Source organism: Schistocerca gregaria, chromosome 5 (assembly GCF_023897955.1).
Source record: "Schistocerca gregaria isolate iqSchGreg1 chromosome 5, iqSchGreg1.2, whole genome shotgun sequence".
Lineage (NCBI taxonomy): Eukaryota > Metazoa > Arthropoda > Insecta > Orthoptera > Acrididae > Schistocerca > Schistocerca gregaria.
The window spans coordinates 486,554,404-486,576,494 of record NC_064924.1 but is presented as its reverse complement, the minus strand read 5'-3'; the positions used below and the strand labels follow the sequence as shown (position 1 = coordinate 486,576,494).

Here is a 22,091-nt window from a genome sequence, read left to right as displayed (position 1 = left end):
TGATAAACCTCTGCTATGAGTTTATTCCATGTTCTTGTAGGGTGTCTGAAAGCATGGATACGATTATGAATGTGCGTAGTGTACGCCGTTTAAGGACAGCTTACTGAGGAAGTAGTTTATTCGAGTACAAAAGTCTACGCAGTTGACCAAAGTAAAGATTCACCAGTAGTGATGGTAGCAAAGATATAGTAACACAAAGTATGGAAGTTATAGAAGAAAGTAAAAGTGGGGAATTAATGAAATCATCTAGGTCTTTCTTTGATGCAGCCATCGGTAAATAACATGTGTCTAGACTGTTGAAACCAGTGTAGTCACTGACAATACAAGATGGTCAGAAACAGTCAGAAAAATTGTTAGGGCGTTGCAGGGTAGGTTGCGCTGAGAAATAATTGTTAAGGAAAAACAATCGATACATTGCTCCATTTCTGAGTTAATTAGAACTGAAGTTAGCAAATAAGGTTGCTGCGTGCGCAGATGCAAGCGGTCGCCCCAGACACGATTAGCGTGTTGTTCTGATAGCGTGGGTCAGGGCTAGTCAATCTTTTGTACCCACCGCTCACTTTTGTATCTCTGTTATTATTAATGTTTTAGCTGCCCACCAGTGCCACAGTAATGGTGATTTATGAAGTCGGGAAGTGGCTTTACTTTACAAAATTTGTAAATCAGTGTTACAGCAAATTAAAGCATACAACAATGATTACTTACCAAATACTTTATGTCCAAATTTTATGGTAAAATAATGAAAGTGTTTTTAAAAATCCCTACCTACAAGTATTACCGTACATCATGAGAGCTAGAACGTCCGCTAGTGGACGGTAGGGACCAGCTTGACCACCACTGACGTAGATGGTAGTGCACGAGTCTGTTCAGTCTCTGGGTCGGGTTCGATCCTTACTACCGTCCCATGTCCAATTTTTGAATCGCTCTCTTGTTTAGTTTAAGGAAATCAAACGTAGTATACGTTTGGCGACACCATCCCTGGCGGGCCACGTGAATTTGCGCGCGCAACGGCCTGATTGACCAACTTCAATAATTATTAACTCGGAATCGGAGCAACGTATCGATTTTTTTTCTTAACAGTTATTTCTCAGCACAGCCTATCCTGCAACACACTTAAAAGCTCCTCAGACTGTTTATGGCCTCCCTGTGTTTGTGAATAATAACTGAAAAAGTTTTGGTGAAAAATAATGTGACGACTGCTGCTCTCATCCAGTAACGTGGTAAATGTAAGTAGCATAAGCATTTCTTAAAATAAAATAAAAAATAAAGAGACTTCGATCAGCAGCAAAAATAGGCTTCAATTTGAGAGAGAAATCACATTGCGTATCCGCCTTTTATTAATTCAGTTGCAGAATTTTCAGCTATGTATACTTGAATTTAGAGCACTGAGATTAATGCTGTAATTAGTTCCTTTCCTCTCCGAATAGCCAGACAGTAAAAGGGGATACATGAGTTGGCGTGAATCGCTGTCTGTGAGCCGACAGATAACAAGAGTTCATGATGGTGGCGGGAGCGCCTGCGCTGACGTAATGACGTAGTCGGTCACAGCGGCCAAGGTTGCTGACAAGACGGGCTCTTGTTGTGTATCTCCGTCTCTCTCTACCGCCGACAGTGACTTGCGCGACCCGAGGAACGTCCTCCTCAGCTGCTTTTCTCTTTCAGTTGCATCATTCACGCAGTACTCCATACATTGGACACAATACGCACCTTTAGTGAATTCTAGTTTGTTTGAAAAAAAAAAATAGATTAGAGCCACCCCATTTTCTCAGAATGCATGTACTCTATAAATGAAATTAGTTTCTCAGTACCAAAAGTAGACAGTTTCAGATGTGTGTTCTCTTGTTGCGGTCTTCAGTCCGAAAAATGGTTCTATGCAGCTCTCTGCGCCAATCTATCCTGAGTGAAGCTCTCCACGTCTGCGTAATCAATGCAACCTACATCCATTTGAAGGTGCTTACTGTGTTCAAGCCTTGTTCTGCCTCCACAGCTCTTACGTCTCCGCACTTCCTTCCACTATCAAACTGACGATTCCTCGATGTCTAAATCTCTTCTCTCAGTCAAGTTGCGCCACAATTTTCCTTTTTCCCCAGTTCGATTTAGTACCTCTTCATTTGTTATTATATCTACTTATTTTTCAGCATTCTACTATCGCATCACATTTCAAAAGCTTCTGTTCTCTTTTTGCCTGAGCTATATACCATCCACATTTCATTTTAGTACAAGGCTACACTTCTTACAAATAACTTCAGAAAACCCTTTCTAACACTTAAATTTGTATTCGATTTTAGCATCTTCTCTTTTTGAGAAATGCTTTTACTTTCTAAAATGGTTCAAATGGCTCTGAGCACTATGGGACTTAACATCTGAGGTCATCAGTCCCCTAGAACTTAGAACTATTTAAACCTAACTAACCTAAGGACATCACACACACCCATGACCGAGGCAGGATTCGAACCTGCGACCGTAGCAGTAGCGCAGTTCCGGACTGAAGCGCCTAGAACGGCTCGGTCACAATGGCCGGCTCCTTCATTGGCCCAAACAGATGAAAATCAGAAGGCGCGAGATCCGGGCTGTGGATGAGAAAGAACAGTCCAAGAAAGTTTTGTGAGCTCCTCTCGTGTTGTCAAACCTGCGTGAGGCCTTGCATTCTCATGGAGAAGGAGATTTTCTTTTGCATTTTTGTTGTGGCGAACATGAAACAGTTTCTTCAGTTTCCTGAGAGTCGCGCCTAGAAACGCTCGGACACAGCGGCCGGCTTTTACTTACTACCTGAGTTCTGTTCGCAGCTGTTATCACACTTAAATCATCACTCTTTCTACAATAACCAATATGCTTGTCAATTTCAATGGTTTTGTGTATTAAAGTCACCAACTACACGTCTTTGTGCCATGCTGTGCTGTTGCTGAAGTCAAAAGAAAGAAGGCCTGCTAGTCAGTTGTTACTATTATTCCCGTATTGACCCAATATAACCACGCGAGTTACTCTCAATGAATGTCACTCCTTTGTGTCCCAATTTGTTTCCCCCTTTCACAATGAAGTGTCTTTCTTTCATCAGATCACGGCGGTTTTCTTTACGGCGAGATCTATTTACGAAATTTCAATCACCTACTTTCACTTCCGAATGCCAAAATATTTTGCTGACGCCCACCTACGTAGGGAGAAATGATCATCATAATAAAATAAAAGAAAAAAAATGGCTCTGAGCACTATGGGACTCAACATCTTAGGTCATAAGTCCCCTAGAACTTAGAACTACTTATACCTAACTAGCCTAAGGACATCACACACACACCCATGCCCGAGGCAGGATTCGAACCTGCGACCGTAGCAGCCCCGCGGTTCGGGACGGCAGCGTCAGAACCGCACGGCCACCGCGGCCGGCAAAATAAAAGAAATCAGAGCTAGAACGGTGTTCCTTTTTCCCATGCGCCATTCGAGAGTGGAATGATAGAGAAGTAGTATGAAAATGGTTCGTGAAGCCCTCTGCCGGGCACTTAAGTGTGAATTGCAGAGTAACCATGAGATGTAAATGTAGATGTAATACGTTGTAACAAGGAAACTAATTATCGTACGAGGACCAAAGTTGGTAGTATTAATGTCAAGACCACGGGTAAGAGAAACGACGCAGAGTCAATTCAGCTGAAAAACTTTTAATGTGCTGCTACGCTACGACATACCATTACATACCGGTACCATTACTGCTACGGAAGGGACTCAATATGGTGCACATCAGTGTCTAGAAGTTCTGAAAGCTCTGGATTGCATTCTTCATAGCAGAACGAAGCACGTCCGTAGGTAAGCTGGCTATCTCTCCTGATATTCTGCGAGTCACACGAGCACATGTGTGAATGTTCCCCTGGTAAATCCTGACCTTCAGGTAGCCCCACAACCAGAGAGGTACTGCTGGGTTTGTAACCGGTAGATTCGACCAATACATCTTTCCGCGAATCGCTGTTGTGAAAGGTTGGAGTACCGGCATTTGCGACAGACTGCAGAACGATTCTACTGCCATAAATGTACATCTCACGTAAGGACGCCTAATAGAACATGAGAGAATCGCGGCTCGAAGGGAAGCATATAGTCGTTTTCTCTTCGCTCCATTTGCGAGTAGAACAGGAAAGGGAATGACTGGTATTGGTACAAGGTACCCTCCACCATGCACCACCTGGTGATACGTGTATATATGCAGATGTAGATGTAGGTGTAGAAGCAGTAACAAGCGCCCGTTGTTTTGCTTCCGCTGGAAAGCAGCAGTTGTCGGGTGGGAGTAAGCCAGGCCTTGCATATCGCAGTACGAATGACGCAGTGATTTCTGGCCGGCTGAAGAGCCGGGTGAAGAGCTCCGCGCGCAGCGTTCTTGCAGTGACTGCCCGACAGCAGTACGAGTGTTGGGTGACGCAGCACGGAGCGCGGCAGATATAAGCAGCGGCCGCAGCCTTCCCAAGCCAGTCTGCACACCACCGACCAGCAGTACAGAGGCACAGAGGCAGCAGCATGAAGCTTGAGAGCGTCGTCCCCAACTTCAAGGCGCCCTCCACGCAGGGGCCGCTGGACTTCTACAAGTGGAAAGGCGACTCGTGAGTACCCCAGCTGCAAATACTCACATTTCTGTTTGTTTCACCTTTCCACGGAATACCTTTATTTTTGTTTCCCACGACGTCATGCGTCTATAAAACAATTAGTAAAACAGTTATCTACAGTAAGTAGTTTCTGCCCTGTGTGTTCCACTCCGTAAAAGTAAACGAGTTTGCAATCTTTTCAAACTAATTTCCTAATGTTGTTTCAGCGGTATTCGAAACGGAAATTGCTTCCTCTCCACGCTAATATACAAGATGAAAAGTATTTAAATCGACAAACTCAGAGGTTGTAGGGGACATAAAAACAAATATTTTTCCCTAATGTCATTTTTTCCTATGAGGATTATTTAAACCGATGGAGGCCGTATTACGCTCTTCAGTGGTTATAGGCCGTATAACGATCTTCAGTTGTTAGAGGGCTTATTACGCTCTTTAGTTGTAGGCATCTGCTGTCCTCCAGTGCAGTAGTTTACTAATGGAGCGATACACCTGGAGTGAGTACACTGATATGGTTGGTGTGTGCTACGTAGGGCACCACATCGGACGAGCTGCACAGCGGGTTTATCAACAACAATATCCTAATCGCCGTATCCCGCATCATACGACCTTTGCTGCTGTGTACCAACGTCTGCGTGAGACCGGGTCATTTAGTAAATTACCTGGACAGGGACGCCGTCGCACGGTAAAAACACTGCAAGTTGAGGAAGCTGTCTTGCAGCATGTGGAGCGGGATCCTTCAATCAGCACTCGTGCAATTTCACGTAAGAAGGGGTCGAATCAGAAGAATGTAGAAACAGTCCTTCAAGAGCAATTGTTACGTTCATTTCACTTACAGCGTGTCCGCAACCTGGAATTCATTTCACTTACAGCGTGTCCACAACCTGGAATTCATTTCACTTACAGCGTGTCCACAACCTGGAACCAGTTGATTATCCACCCGGAGCACAATTTTCGCAGTGGTACCTGGAACAGTGTGAAATGCATCCTACATTTCCATCCTCCGTGTTGTTTACCGATGAAGCAACGATAGGGGGTGATGGAGTCTTCAACATGCTCAATTCGCATGTTTGGAGTGAGGATAACCCACATGCCACAGTTACTAGCGCTCATCAAGTGCGGTCCTTCGTTAATTTGTGGGTCGGTGTTGTTGGGGACTGTTTAATTGGGCCGTATCTGCTACCTAGTTGTTGTCTCTTGGTCATAAGAAAATGGAAAAGTGTTTGTTGGTTTAATTAATTTGCCGCCAGAGAAATCTTCCTCTAGCGGTTTAAATACTCCTCATAGGAAAAAATCACTTTAGGGAAAAGTATTTGTTTTGATGTCCCCTACTACCTCCCAGAGTTTGTCGGTTTAAATGCTTTTCACCCTGTAATCGTTTTGTTTCTGTAAAACTACTGCAACACTTGAACCCCAGTCTTCACCTAAAATTTATATCCCTCACCCAGTCCTCTCTTAACAAATGAAAAATTTTGTTATGCCTAATGCTTTCTTTTACCAACCTACGCCTTTTTTTAATCATCTTGTGCCTTTTTTCAGTATCTCTTCATTAGTATTCCGATCTGCTCATCCAACTTTAATCAGTCTTCTGTTCCACCATAGCTTATATTTACTTCTTGTCGGTACTGTTAATCGTTCCTACTTCTCTTCTATATAAGGCTAAATTCAGTCCTCTTTATCAGAAAAGTTTCCTTGCTACTGTGAACCAGTGTTATACATCCTCATCACTTCCGCCATTGTCAGTTACTGTCGTGCGAAAACAACAAAACTCTTCTACCTTTCTATCTTACTCATAAGCTAATTTCCCCAAAACCACCTGCTTTAATGATACTAATCCTTTGTTGCTATAAACTATATTTTTTCGGAAATGTGCCAACTACATTTTCCTTTATTTTCTTTCTTTGTTAGTGTAAATGTCTACCTCTGAATTCAATACCCTTGCTAATGAAGATTTCGTTCGTCCTCTTACTACCGAAATCTCTCTTTCAAAAAGCTATGCTCCCAAGAACTATCTTCCTCAACTAGTCATGCCTGCCAAGGTGCAAACATTTTTAACATCCGTTGCCTTTATTTCCATCTGTCGTTTTCTCCATGTTCTGTTTGCTACATTCATAGCTTTCGTTTCCACCTCCTCACTTACATACTATGTAGCATCATTTGTAGTTTAATTTTGTTCATAGGCTCGAATTGCAATGGAAAATTATAATTTCACTATTAAAGTTCCTGAAACAAGTTTAACACTAATAGTTACTGTAATTGCGTCTAGAAATTGGTATTTCTATCAGTAGTTCCTACAGAGAATCTACCAGAAGCGCCACCATTCCAGGAGCTCATGCGAGACCATAGCGCAATTGTCGATGTTTCTGTCTCTCACATTAAAATTCGTCTCCCAATCTGGCACGTCATAATTAGAGAGAAAAATGGAAAAGTCAATTTCTTTGACCACTCACTAAGATTAACAGTTTCGTAATTTGCTAACATGAATCGTACTGTTATTTTTACGGGCATTAAACTTTTACGCTGAGTTCGTTTGCTAATTAAAAACCCCTCAGTCACACTAATTTTGCACAAACAAAAAGCGAATCAAAAGTTTTATTTAATTGTAACTCTGAGACATTTTGTTGGTGGTTTCAGTAAATCTAGATCTTAATTATTAAAAAGTATGAAATTCCAGCGTACGTTTGGACGATTTATAAACTTTAAACGTCGACTATCAATAGCTTTACAGTAATTATTATTGTGGTTAACAAAACGTTCCCCATTAGTTTCAACTAGTATAATTAGTGCTAGTAAATGGACAGTCGTATAAGTACTACGAAATCAGTGAAATTCCTTCACCCTTGTAGAGTAATTGATGATTTGATCTTATATCAGGAATATACGTTTTTGCCCTGGATATCCAGGTAATTGTAACTTGGAGTATAATTTGTAGGAGCCCTTTTTCTACAAGTCACACAGCGTGGCCACATTAACTTTCTTGCTCAGTCATAACTTTCTGAAGCAGCTACATTTCTGGAAGACTCTACATCTTTCACAAACATCCATTACCCATTTCTCGCGTATGTTACTCTAAACTAATGCTGAATAATTCGTCTCACAAATAATCATTCATGGATGCATCTTACAACGAGAACTAATTGCTTTAAGCTGTTAAAATGTTTATAATGAGTGCCTAGAGGATAAGAACGTGCAAATTCTTGTGTACTGGAAGTGAGAATAAAATTTAAAAAACCTGAAACTGAATATTATAACTACACGATGCACTACTTAGTAACATCTGTCGAACATTATCATATAATTACGTTTAAAAAATAACGATTAATTGGCAATGGTGGCCATTTGTTTTTCAAACAAAATATACAAAACTTCAGCGATCAAATTTCTGATTATACAGTAGAAAAAAGAACACCCCAAAATATAAATTCTGTTTACGTTATCAAATTATAATTAAGAATTCAGTTCATAAGAAAAATCTCAAACTAACAGTATAAGTGTGGATTAGAATGGTACACAAATTTAATCTGTGTATTCGTTCCTTTGTTCCGCAGATGGTGTGTTCTGTTCTCACACCCGGCAGACTTCACGCCGGTGTGTACCACAGAGCTGGGCCGCATCGCTGTCCACAACCCGGAGTTCCAGAAGCGAGGAGTCAAGCTGCTGGCGCTCTCCTGTGACAAGCTCAAGGACCACGTGGACTGGGTCAATGTGAGTGGTCCTCACTACTGGCTTACTCTGACTGAACTGAGAACGAAATGACTTTCGTAATATCTCCACATTACACAAGAGCTCATGGCTATCACCCCTGTGTTGTCCACAGGACATCAAGTCGTACTGCAAGGACATTCCCGGCGACTTCCCGTACCCCATCGTGTCCGACGAGACGCGCGAGCTGGCCGTCAAGCTGGACATGATCGACGAGCGCGACAAGGACAACGTGGAGAAGGCGATGACGGTGAGGGCCATGTACGTCATCGGGCCGGACAACCGGCTGCGCCTCTCCATGGTGTACCCCGCGTCCTGCGGCCGGAACGTCGAGTGAGTACCGCTGCCACACCCTCCACACCCTTCCCCTCCCCACACACACTACACACACACTGTACACTGTACACTACACTCTCTGCATGGTTGGTGAGACGCGTGCCTGCTGGTGTTTCAGTGAGCTGCTGCGCGTGATCGACTCCCTGCAGCTGACGGACCGGCTGAAGGTGGTGGCCACCCCCGCCAACTGGACGCCCGGCACCAAGGTGATGATCCTGCCCCACGTGCCCGACCAAGACCTGCCCAAGCTCTTCCCCGGCGGCGTCGAGCGCGTCTCCATGCCCTCCGGCAACAACTACGTGCGCACCACCACCGACTACTGAGATACTACTGCTATTTCTCATCTCATTTGTACATAGTTTCATATCAGTTTTGTAAATCATTTATATTTTTTAAAGAAAATAAACTGTCTTGTGTGATGATCCTAATCATGAGTAATTTATCACTAAGTTCGTCTGACGAAATCTGGAATGAATTAATGCTGTTCATTTCTCGGTACCACGAAGGCAATAATGTGGTCAAAAGATGAAAGAAGAAGAAACGCAAAAGAGACTATGGTAGATCAATATAACTGATGAGCATTTACAAAAATTTATCATCCTTTCTCCATTATTCGTGGGTTTTGGTGTAATAGTTTAGAATATCAGATTCATAAATTACATCCTGCAACATATAGAATGACTTTTATCTTAATAATATGAATATTTATATATGTGTTTGGAGAGAGAGCGATTGATTTTTGATTGAGACTTTAAGTTGTAACTGCTACCTGAATTTTGGTTGCTGCCTCCTTAAATGATCAGTAACGACACCAGTTGGTGACGTATTATAATTTGGAGGAACTTATTGTTCTTTAAGGTTTTAAATACGACTCTGTTGGTTACTTGGCCATATTGTATATAGCTTCGAGCCTGTTTTTCGTAGGTTTTCATACCTAAGGGACCACTGTTCTAAGTAAATAAGATCAAACACCAATCTGCTTTTCGTGAGAAAAGAAGATTGCTTGGCACACAAACTTCCTTCAAATTACACGTCCTGTTGCATCAGAAATGGTCAGTGGAGATCAAAACCATACTAATATACAAGAACATAATCCAATTACTGCGATTAAGAAATGATGAGAAGCAGTTGAGCCACATGGAATTATTCTCCTCCTGAACAATTCATTTTACTCCTTATCTGATGTAATTACATTTTGCTGGAGATATACTGAGCCTCAACTTTATCTTTGTTAAGGATTAGTTCTTAACAAAGATAAAGTAACCATTAAAACTTGTGCCAAGGGCAGGACTTGAACCCTAATCTCCTGCTCATTAGGCACATGTGTTACCATTACACCACCCTGGTATTCTCCCTAACATAGCTGCCTGGACTACCGTTGACCAATGTCCTCCTAAAACAAACTGCAATTAGTACCTCAACCCGTCTTGATTTTCCCTATCTTCAGCACTGCTGAGGCACAGAAACTACTAGACCTGACTGATGTTAATTAGAAATAACTCGAATCCTTAGGGGAATTATAATTGTAGGTAGTCAGTTATAAATGTGTGCATGGTGGCATTTGGATGTACAAACAGCAGTAAAGCTGTCCTCAGCCCTACGGTTGGTTTGTGTATGTTAAAGTGTCACTGAGTGACTTAATAGTATATGAGATGACTTAGGCAAATTTCTAGTTGGTGTGATGAATGGCAACTGGCTCTAGATGTAGAAAAATGTAAGTTAATGCACATGAATAGGAAAGACAATCTTGTAATGTTCGAATACAGTATTGGTGGAGAGCTATTAGATGCAGTCACGTCTATTAAACATCTAGGCTACTCATTCTTGAGAACTTCTCGAGTGTTTGGGATCCCCATCAGATTGGATTAAAAGAAGACATCGGAGCAGTTCACAAATGTGTTGGCACCCGTAGTTTCGATGAACACATGGGTATAGTGGAAATGCTTGTGAACTGAAATGGGAATGCTTCGAGGGAAGACGACGTTCTTTTCATGGAACACTACTGAGAAAGTTTGAAGAACCGGCTACATAACGTACTACTGCCGCCAACGTGCATCTCGCATAAGAACCACGAAGATTAGATAAGGGAAATTATTACTGAACGTAGGCTGTTTAGGTTTTTATGTTGGTAACGCCACGTAGCGCTCTGTATGAAACTCACTGACTGTGCTGTGTGCAGTCTGTGGCTGGTTGGCATTGTTGGAATATTCGCTATTGTAGTGTTGGGCAGTTGGAGGTGAGCCGCCAGCAGTGGTGGATGTGGAGAGAGAGATGCCAGAGTTTTGAGCTGACGATCTGGACGTGTGTCTGTCGGAAAAAGGAAAGTTTGAGTAACGAAGATTTTTGTGAGCTAAGTGATTCATGAATGGTGTAGGTTATTGTTAGTGAGGGCCATTCTTTTGTAGGGATTATTGGAAGTCAGATTACGTTGAGCTAAAAAAATATTGTTTATCAGTTTAGTGATGATCAGAACAAGAAAGAGAGAACTGTCTGAGTACGTTCAGTTTTACTCAGCTGTCTTTGTATCAAATAATGTAGAAGTTTACCAGCACAGTAATTCATATTTTTTCTAAGGGGACATTACAGGACGTGTGAGAACGCATATAGACTGTTATTCTTCTGTTGCTCCGTTTACGACTGGAACAGACGAGGGAATGATTCGTGGTACTCGTTACCCCACATCACACCGTATGGTGCCTTAAGGAGTATGCATCTAGATATATACTGCGCCACGCAAAGTTTCTATGGGCGTGCTCCTATGGGAAGTTTTATGTTCTTGTCTCGCTCCGACCTCTGCCGTCTCTAAAGATCTCGTTGCCGGGACGTTAAACCCTAATCTTCCGAAATGAGTTGGCTGATTACGAGTGGTTGTAGCAAGGTGTAGATATGAACTCTGGTCATGGTGCGATTTGGTATTTTCGCATTAATGTATAATTTCCAGAGGAGAAAGAGGTGATGGGTGACAGCATAGCAGGGGTGAGGACGTCAGTACTGACCAGGCATCGAGCGCTGGACCTAGAGATTGATGCTCTGGTATTTGCCCAGATTGTCTTCGAGCCACGCCAAACAGCTATACTGGCTGTCCGAAGAGGAATGGGAAATATTCAAGGTTATGACACCCATTCGAAGCAAAAAAGTCTAGTAACTGTGGACTCTGAAAGGCGTATCTTAAGAACTGCGAGAACTTCTTCGCTTCTACTGCAATCTCTTTGATTTCTATGTCTTGAAAGTTGAGAGGTGGTAGTATGGATCAAAAGAAAAAAAAAACAAACAAAAAACCCTGTAAACATGGACTCTAAAGTGCATACCTTAAGAGATATGAGCACTTGTTCATATTCGCTACTGTTAAACACTTCTGTTTTATTGAAGAAGTGCTCACAGTTTGGAGACCATGTTTACTAGACAATTTTTTCTTCTTTTTGTCCATACTACCTCCTCCCAAAATGTGGAAGGCAAAGAGTCTGCAGCACAACAGATTTGTTTCACTGTATCGAAGACGGAGAAGTGCTCGTAGCTCTTTCTTGTTTCATCTGATAATTCCTCTCATATCTCTAAATATTAACCATCCATTCTGGGATACGTTGTAGCCGTACATATTATACAAATTTATGTATGTATGTGTGTGTGAGTGTGTGGGGGGGGGGGGGTGTAGCTATGTATGTCCCAAATATCCTTCTAAACGCTGGACCGATTGGAACCAAACTTGGTACACATATCCGTTCTGTGTATGTTCCAAATATCCTTCTAAACTATTGGACGGAGTTCAACCAACCTTGGTATACATTTTCCTTATTGTCAGGCAACAATCTCTGTCGGAGTAAGAACTGCCTACCTACCATGGTTCAGGAGACATGACGTCATAAATAATGAGACGCGTAGAAAACTGCCACATATGCCGCTGATTTTAACTACACAAATACATCATTGTACGGCACATAGTTCTAGAGATATGACATCAGCCTGAGATGCGCGAAAAAATGCCGTATCATGCCTCAAGTTTTAATACATTTTGTTCTTTACCACTAAGACACTCATACAGTCGAGTCAATTCAAGGGAATTCGTGACCAGCACTTTTGACAACTTTCAACTGCGAAGAGCAAACGACTGTGGGCGAAAACGATAGCCGTCTATGGAACTATGAAGAAGTGTTGCCATAGAGACGTCTACAAAATCGAAAAAAGAACACATTGACACCGGTGTGTCAGACCCACCATACTTGCTCCGGACACTGCGAGAGGGCTGTACAAGCAATGATCACACGCACGGCACAGCGGACACACCAGGAACCACGGTGTTGGCCGTCGAATGGCGCTAGCTGCGCAGCATTTGTGCACCGCCGCCGTCAGTGTCAGCCAGTTTGCCGTGGCATACGGAGCTCCATCGCAGTCTTTAACTCTGGTAGCATGCCGCGACAGCGTGGACGTGAACCGTATGTGCAGTTGACGGACTTTGAGCGAGGGCGTATAGTGGGCATGCGGGAGGCCGGGTGGACGTACCGCCGAATTGCTCAACACGTGGGGCGTGAGGTCTCCACAGTACATCGATGTTGTCGCCAGTGGTCGGCGGAAGGTGCACGTGCCCGTCGACCTGGGACCGGACCGCAGCGACGCACGGATGCACGCCAAGACTGTAGGATCCTACGCAGTGCCGTAGGGGACCGCACCGCCACTTCCCAGCAAATTAGGGACACTGTTGCTCCTGGGGTATCGGCGAGGACCATTCGCAACCGTCTCCATGAAGCTGGGCTACGGTCCCGCACACCGTTAGGCCGTCTTCCGCTCACGCCCCAACATCGTGCAGCCCGCCTCCAGTGGTGTCGCGACAGGCGTGAATGGAGGGACGAATGGAGACGTGTCGTCTTCAGCGATGAGAGTCGCTTCTGCCTTGGGGCCAATGATGGTCGTATGCGTGTTTGGCGCCGTGCAGGTGAGCGCCACAATCAGGACTGCATACGACCGAGGCACACAAGGCCAACAGCCGACATCATGGTGTGGGGAGCGATCTCCTACACTGGCCATACACCTCTGGTGATCGTCGAGGGGACACTGAATAGTGCACGGTACATCCAAACCGTCATCGAACCCATCGTTCTACCATTCCTAGACCGGCAAGGGAACTTGCTGTTCCAACAGGACAATGCACGTCCGCATGTATCCCGTGCCACCCAACATGCTCTAGAAGGTGTAAGTCAACTACCCTGGCCAGCAAGATCTCCGGATCTGTCCCCCATTGAGCATGTTTGGGACTGGATGAAGCGTCGTCTCACGCGGTCTGCACTTCCAGCACGAACGCTGGTCCAACTGAGGCGCCAGGTGGAAATGGCATGGCAAGCCGTTCCACAGGACTACATCCAGCATCTCTACGATCGTCTCCATGGGAGAATAGCAGCCTGCATTGCTGCGAAAGGTGAATATACACTGTACTAGTGCCGACATTGTGCATGCTCTGTTGCCTGTGTCTATGTGCCTGTGGTTCTGTCAGTGTGGTCATGTGATGTATCTGACCCCAGGAATGTGTCAATAAAGTTTCCCCTTCCTGGCATAATGAATTCACGGTGTTCTTATTTCAATTTCTTGGAGTATATATATATATAAAGTTCATGACATCCAGTCTTACAATTTTACTGTCTCTGATGGATACACATCCAGATCATCCGCTCTCAAAATTCCGCCATCTCTCTCCTGACATCCACCACTGCTGGCGGCTCACCTCCAACTGCGCAACACTACGCGCTGTTAACATCCAGCTGCCCAACACTACAATAGCAAATTCCAACAATGCCACCCAGCCACAGACTGCACACAGCACAGCCAGTGATTTTCATACAGAGCGCGACGTGGCGGTGGCGTTACCAGTATAAGAACCTAAAATAGCCTACTTACAAGGCAATAACGTCGATCTTGTGCTGCTACAGCTGATTAACGCCAAATTTCGCCGCACTGTCCTTACGGATACGTTCGTCGTACGTTCCGCATTGATTTCTACGGTTATTTCACGCAGTGTTGGCTGTCTGTCAGCACTGACAAGTCTACGTAAGCGCCGCTGCTCTCAATCGTTAAGTGAAGGCCGTCGGGCATTGCGTTGTCCGTGATGAGAGATAATGCCTAGAATCTGGTATTGTCGACTCGCTCTTGACACTGTGGATCTCGGAATATCGACTTCCCTAACGATATCCGAAATGGAGCGCCTCATGCATCTAGCTCCAAATACCATTGCGCGTTCAAAGTGTAATAATTCCCATCGTGCGACCCAATCACGTCGGAAACATTACCACACGAATCACCAAATAACAGCTCCATCAATGCATTGCTCTTTTATGCTTCGCGTATGTGATACTGCCGCCGTCTGTATATGTGCATATTACTATTCATTGACTTTTAGCACCTCAGTGTAAATCTAGTCCCATCCCTAGAGGTTAAATACCACCAAGGTTGTTACCAACCAGCCAATTGGCACATAAACTATGAGATCGACTTCAACGAAGTTCATAAAATCCAGGCTATAAGGATATTTATTTTATGCGGTTTAGGCCGTGATAAAAAGTACATTTCTTTGTTAATGTTTCGTCTCTCAGTCTCTGTAGCCTGTGATGATGTCTTTAGCACTGACAGACGAAACAGCGAAGAAATAGGCCGTTGACCACGGACTGCAACCAATAAAACAGTTCGATTTCGCTAATCTTTGGATCATTCACTTCACATGTCTAAAGGTTCTAGGAATGTTTAAACACGACAGTATATTATTTCAGAATTATGTTCTATACACGTACTATATTACATAGAAATTCTTACAGGCGGTCCAGCATTAGTAGAAAGTAAATCTTTGATTTTTTCCTCTTAATATTTGATGTTGGGGGCTAGAATCTTGCGAAAATTGTTTCTGCACTCTATAATTTGTTAGCCACATAACAGTCACTGAGTGCACCCACTTTCCGAATGGAAGGTAACCTGCTCCAAAATTTTGCTTATTTCAAGTTATTCGAAGGGGATATCAAATATCTGGGCTTGACACATGCGACTTGTCCTGTGTTTCTGATGCCACGAGAAACGTCACAAACTGATATTACTAGTTTCGTTGTAACACCTTAGACTTGCAGGATGATACACGATTTATTTTACGCACCTCTAGAGGTTGTAGAGGGGACTTAGTAGATCACATTTTGCAGTGGAATCCATGTCCAGAAGCGTCATCCAACGATGCTACAGAGCGTCAGAGTTATAGGAGTCGGCGCCTGTAATTGTATGTATATACATGATGATGTTATACATGAAGAAGGATGATGGAGAAGGATAAGTGTATCAGTTTGAGATAAGGATCCCTGCTTCGGAAACGAAAGAGTCGAAAATTACCTCTGACAGTGGAACATTTGTAACAGTATTGTTGTTGCTAAGAATGTTGGATAGGCGACTTTCAGATGTGGTAGTATGGACCAAGAGAAGAAAAAAATGTCTAGTTAGAGTGGGCTCTAAAATGCACACCCGAGGAGCTATGTGCACTTGTTCATCTTCGCTACTGTGAAACGCATCTTCGCTATTGAACACGTGCTCACAACTTTTAAGGTATGCATTTTGGAACCCATGTTTACCAGCATTTTTTCTTGTTTTGGTCCATACTAACCATCTCTGAAAGTTGCCTACCCTACAATAACGACACATCAGAAAGGTTATCGCTTATAGAATGAGATTTTCACTCTGCAGCGGAGTGTGCGCTGATATGAAACTTCCTGGCAGATTAAAACTGTGTGCCCGACCGAGACTCGAACTCGGGACCTTTGCCTTTCCCGGGCAAGTGCTCTACCATCTGAGCTACCGAAGCACGACTCACGCCCGGTACTCACAGCTTTACTTCTGCCAGTACCTCGTCTCCTACCTTGCAAACTTTACAGAAGGTCTCCTGCGAAACTTGCAGAACTAGCACTCCTGAAAGAAAGGATATTGCGGAGACATGGCTTAGCCACAGCCTGGGGGATGTTTCCAGAATGAGATTTTCACTCTGCAGCGGAGTGCGCGCTGATATGAAACTTCCTGGCGGATTACAACTGTGTGTTCGAGTCTCGGTCGGGCACACAGTTTTAATCTGCCAGGAAGTTTCGTTATCGCTTATAACTTTCGACCCTTTACGTTCATCTGAAAGGACCCGCGATCACACAGACGCCCAGAAAGGGCTTGAAATGCTGTGTGGTGTCTCTGTGAGGGTACTTGTTTTGGTGTAGCCGTGCTGCCTCTCGACCGTTTCCATCTGTCTGGCCGTACACAGACACCATCTCAGCTTGTTCCCGACATGAGTGCTGGACCATCTGCTGTTTACAGTACTCTGCGTAAATCAGTACGCCCTTCAACGCACAAGGAACACAAGACACGTGGTCAGAGGAACTGTCATTCGTCAGCGCCGTCTACTCTGGCAACGCTGCATTTCCGGACACATGTCCATAGGACCTTTTTTCCTTCTTTTCCAGTCAGGAACTCATCTTTGCAATTTGTCGATTTTGTTTATGTTCACTTTACATAGTAGGTCCCAGAAACCTATTAAGTTAATTATTTAATAGATTCCTTGTAGTACGCTGAAACATTTAGCTTGCTGTGCTGTGTAAGTGTCTTACGTGATTTAAAAATCATATGGAATTTTATCACATTGCGTATCTAGAGTGAATAACTTAGACGCCGAACTTTCAAAGCAATGTCTTCATGCTTCTTTCATTTCTTATCATAAAATACAGTCTTCAATAGGTTTTCCGTGCTTAACAGTGATTACTGTCATGTTCCGTGCTTAACTGTACTTAACGTCGGTGCAGCATGTCACGCTTGCACAGCGCAGGATAAAGGACTGTGCACAAAAATATACAGCTCAACACAGTCGCAGCTGCGGAAGCGTCACAGTTTTTGCTGTGGAACTATGGCCGCGCTGAGTTGTCTGTAAGTACAGGGTGTTTCAAAAATGACCGTTATATTTGAAACGGCAATAAAAACTGAACGAGCAGCGATAGAAATACACCGTTTGTTGCAATATGCTTGGGACAACAGTACATTTTCAGGCGGACAAACTTTCGAAATTACAGTAGTTACAATTTTCAACAACAGATAGCGCTGCGAGTGATGTGAAAGATATGGAAGACAACACAGTCTGTGGGTGCGCCATTCTGTACGTCGTCTTTCTGCTGTAAGCGTGTGCTGTTCACAACGTGCAAGTGTGCTCTGGACAACATGGTTTATTCCTTAGAACAGAGGATTTTTATGGTGTTGGAATTCCACCACCTAGAACACAGTGTTGTTGCAACAAGACGAAGTTTTCAAAGGAGGTTTAATGTAACCAAAGGACCGAAAAGCGATACAATAAAGGATTTGTTTGAAAAATTTCAACGGACTGGGAACGTGACGGATGAACGTTCTGGAAAGGTAGGGCGACCACGTACGGCAACCACAGAGGACAACGCGCAGCTAGTGCAGCAGGTGATCCAACAGCGGCCTCGGGTTTCCATTCGCCGTGTTGCAGCTGCGGTCCAAATGACGCCAACGTCCACGTATCGTCTCATGCGCCAGAGTTTACACCTCTATCCATACAAAATTCAAATGCGGCAACCCCTCAACGCCGCTACCATTGCTGCACGAGAGACATTCGCTAACGATATAGTGCACAGGATTGATGACGGCGATATGCATGTGGGCAGCATTTGGTTTACTGATGAAGCTTATTTTTACCTGGACGGCTTTGTCAATAAACAGAACTGGCGCATATGGGGAACCGAAAAGCCCCATGTTGCAGTCCCATCGTCCCTGCATCCTCAAAAAGTACTGGTCTGGGCCGCCATTTCTTCCAAAGGAATCATTGGCCCATTTTTCAGATCCGAAACGATTACTGCATCACGCTATCTGGACATTCTTCGTGAATTTGTGGCGGTACAAATTGCCTTAGACGACACTGCGATACCTCGTGGTTTATGCAAGATGGTGACCGGCCACATCGCACGGCCGACGTATTTTATTTCCGAATGAATATTTCGATGATCGTGTGATTGCTTTGGGCTATCCGAAACATAGAGGAGGCGGCGTGGATTGGCCTCCCTATTCGCCAGACATGAACCCATGTGACTTCTTTCTGTGGGGACACTTGAAAGACCAGGTGTACCGCCAGGATCCAGAAACAATTGAACAGCTGAAGCAGTACATCTCATCTGCATGTGAAGCCATTCAGCCAGACACGTTGTCAAAGGTTTCGGGTAATTTCATTCAGAGACTACGCCATATTATTGCTACGCATGGTGGATATGTGGAAAATATCGTACTATAGAGTTTCCCAGACTGCAGCGCCATCTGTTGTTGACAATTGTAACTACTGTAATTTCGAAAGTTTGTCTGCCTGAAAATGTACTGTTGTCCCAAGCATATTGCAACAAACGGTGTATTTCTATCGCTGCTCGTTTAGTTTGTATTGCCGTTTCAAATATACCGGTCATTTTTGAAACACCCTGTAGATTGCCTGTCTAAGCCCAGAAGCAGCCTGCTACACCGACAATGATCCTAACTGTTTCGTTATCGAAATAAAAACATCAAGAACGAAAGCACTGTCATTAATACTGAACAGTCTGCTCTTAACAAATAGTAAAAAGAACTGAATTGTGTAACCTCACGTTTTCCTTGGCGAATACTACTCTTTAAAGGTATAACAGAGTAAAGCGAGGAAGGTATTATTTATGTAACAGGTATAATTCAGCAACAGTACTATTTTGATGATGGCACCTGTAAGATACTCCTTGAGTGTCGATATATAACCAGCCTAGTCCAGCAGCAATGGTGCCAGGGGAGACCCCAGTGATCGAGAAGCTCGGTTTGGCATCATGCGTTACGGGTGACGAGGAAGGTAAGCAGTAGCGAGAAGTCGTGCCTGGATGTCAGACGTGAATGGACAATATATGGCCGCCTGCTGTGAGGAGTTCAATGATCCGTTTAATATTGCCCTGTTGGTGGACAGGATTGAGGCCTCATCAATATTAAAAGAGAGCCGTTAGCAAAGTTCTGTAGAAGCCATGGTTACCTTAGAAAAATAATAAAAGGCTGAAATAAGTGTGGACGTCAATACGTGTGGCAGAAATGGTTCAAATGGCTCTGAGCACTATGCGACTTAACTTCTGAGGTCATCAGTCGCCTAGAACTTAGAACTAATTAAACCTAACTAACCTAAGGACATCACATACATCCATGCCCGAGGCAGGATTCGAACCTGCGACCGTAGCGGTCGCTCGGCTCCAGACTGTAGCGTCCAGAACCGCACGGCCACTCCGGCCGGCCAATACGTGTGTGTAGAAACGTTACGAACGTGTACCGTGCTTTGTACAAGAGACAATAAACTTTTCAGTTATATGAAGTCAATGTCTCCTTTGGAATCCTTATCGTATCTTTTAGAACTAACTGTGTGTGAAGATTTTTGATGGTAAGTGTGGTGATTTTGATAGGGCATGTAGTGGCAGCCACACGGTGCCATCTTACCCTAGAGGTGTGTGTTCCTTGGGGGTAAGATGCCCACTCAAGCTGTGCAGCATAAACATAACTCCGACCGCTGTGGTTAGAACAACACAGCTGGTGTTAGAGGGGAACTTGTACGTGATGCATACTAGTAGAGGAGACGGTGTCCAACACACCAGAATTGCCTATTCCAAGTCAATTCACATTCGGTAATAAAAAGGAACCTTAAAGAAAGGGTTATAATTATTTCCTAACGATACGATTTTCACCATGCGTGTTGATGTTGTTCCCATGGGTATAATGCTTTCAAAGGCTTTGGTTCATCCCTTTTGGAGTTTCGCGTTCAGAAAATTCAGCATCAGTGATAGAGCTGTAGTGTGGTCTAAACTGACAAGTAGAAGTGAATGCATTAGTGGCGCAAATGAATTAATTAGTGGCTCAAATGAATTCCATGAAATTATAAAAAACATTAACATCTAGGACGGTCGTTCCCAATTCTTCTGAGACCACCAGTGAAAATTGATATTAGCTGTTACCTACCTTACCTCCCTGTCTCTCCCCCCCCCCCCCCCCCTGATCCTCTTCCTCCAATATCACCAACATTAACCCCTAACTGAACTTCAAAAATTAAAAAAAAATTCTTTGAACTCATTCGTTTTTAAAATCACGAGAGGGAAGCATTTATTTTTTGCGTGTTTTATTAACATCAGTGACATTATGGTACTGTTTATTTCACAACATTTTAATATAACGATAAAATTTATCTAGTAAAAGAAAGTTAACTATCTACACTGAGGGTAGACACTTGTCAGAAAACATGCTTCCTCTTTACAAAATGGTTCAAATGGCTCTGAGCACTATGGGACTTAACATCTGTGGTCATCAGTCCCCTAGAACGTAGAACTACTTAAACCTATCTAACCTAAGGACATCACACACATCCATGCCCGAGGCAGGATTCGAACCTGCGACCGTAGCAGTCGCGCGGTTCCGGACTGAGCGCCTAGTACCGCTAGTCCTCTTTACAAGTCCTCTCCTTAGCGGCACATATTTCGCCTACCCCAATGTACCCCAGTTAATATCAACCAAATTAAAAGGTGTCTACGACACTTTCACCTACTGGTTGTACATCACTTGACTGGCGGAAAAGTGGAAGACTTTACACTATCAATGGCTAATCACTGCCACTAATAATAATAATACAGGGTGACACAGAATAACGGGCATGTTTGAAATGAGTAGTGGCAGCCATGGGCAGGTGGCAGCACTGCGGGTTCGTGACAGATGGCGAGTAAACAGCCCGCCATTTCAGTAATCATGGATCAGTGGAACGGACAACAGCGTGCGTTAGCCATAAAAATGTTTTATATGAACAATGATAGTTTGGTAGCGGCGCAGAGGGAGCTTCGACGATTTTATAATTAGGGCGTCATATTGCCTTTCCGTCAAAACACGAGATAAAATGTTGGATTAATAACTTTGAAAAGACTGGATCTGCCCTCAAGAAGAAATCAACAGGACCACGAAGAAGTGTGCATTCTCCAGTGAACATGATGTACGCGAATCTGTCTTACGGAGCCCACGCGTTCAATTTTGAAGCAAGCAGCAGTGGTTGGAATGTCCCGGGAGAGCGTTGGCAGAATTCTTTATCTTGATTTAAAATTTCATCCGTACAGACTACAGATGGTGCAACAATTAAAGGACAACGATTACCGGTTACGATTAGGATTCTATCAATAAATGATAACAAAAATAAACAATGATGATGAATTTCTAAACAAGTTGTGGATGGCAGATGAGACACATTTTCATCTCAAAGGTTATGTGAATAAACAGAACTACCGTTACTGAGCAAACACAAGTCCTAATGACGTTCATGAGCGCACTTTACACGTCAGTAAAGTAACAGTATGGTGTGGTGTTTCATCACATGAGATTATCGGGCCGTATTTTTTCGGAAATGAGCAGGGAAACACAATACCTGTCAATGCCGATCGTTACGTGGAAATGTTACGAACTTTC

General features: G+C 43.7%; 1 protein-coding gene across 1 annotated transcript; it reads left to right on the top strand.

The window, feature by feature from the left end:
- The first annotated feature begins 4,436 nt into the window (after positions 1-4,436).
- Positions 4,437-9,040, top strand: LOC126272129 (peroxiredoxin-6-like). Its single transcript, XM_049974732.1, has 4 exons — positions 4,437-4,577; positions 8,123-8,279; positions 8,392-8,609; positions 8,731-9,040. Exons 1-4 carry the CDS (start codon positions 4,495-4,497, stop codon positions 8,933-8,935), a joined length of 663 nt encoding a protein of 220 aa, XP_049830689.1. The 5' UTR covers positions 4,437-4,494; the 3' UTR covers positions 8,936-9,040.
- Positions 9,041-22,091: the final 13,051 nt, after the last annotated feature.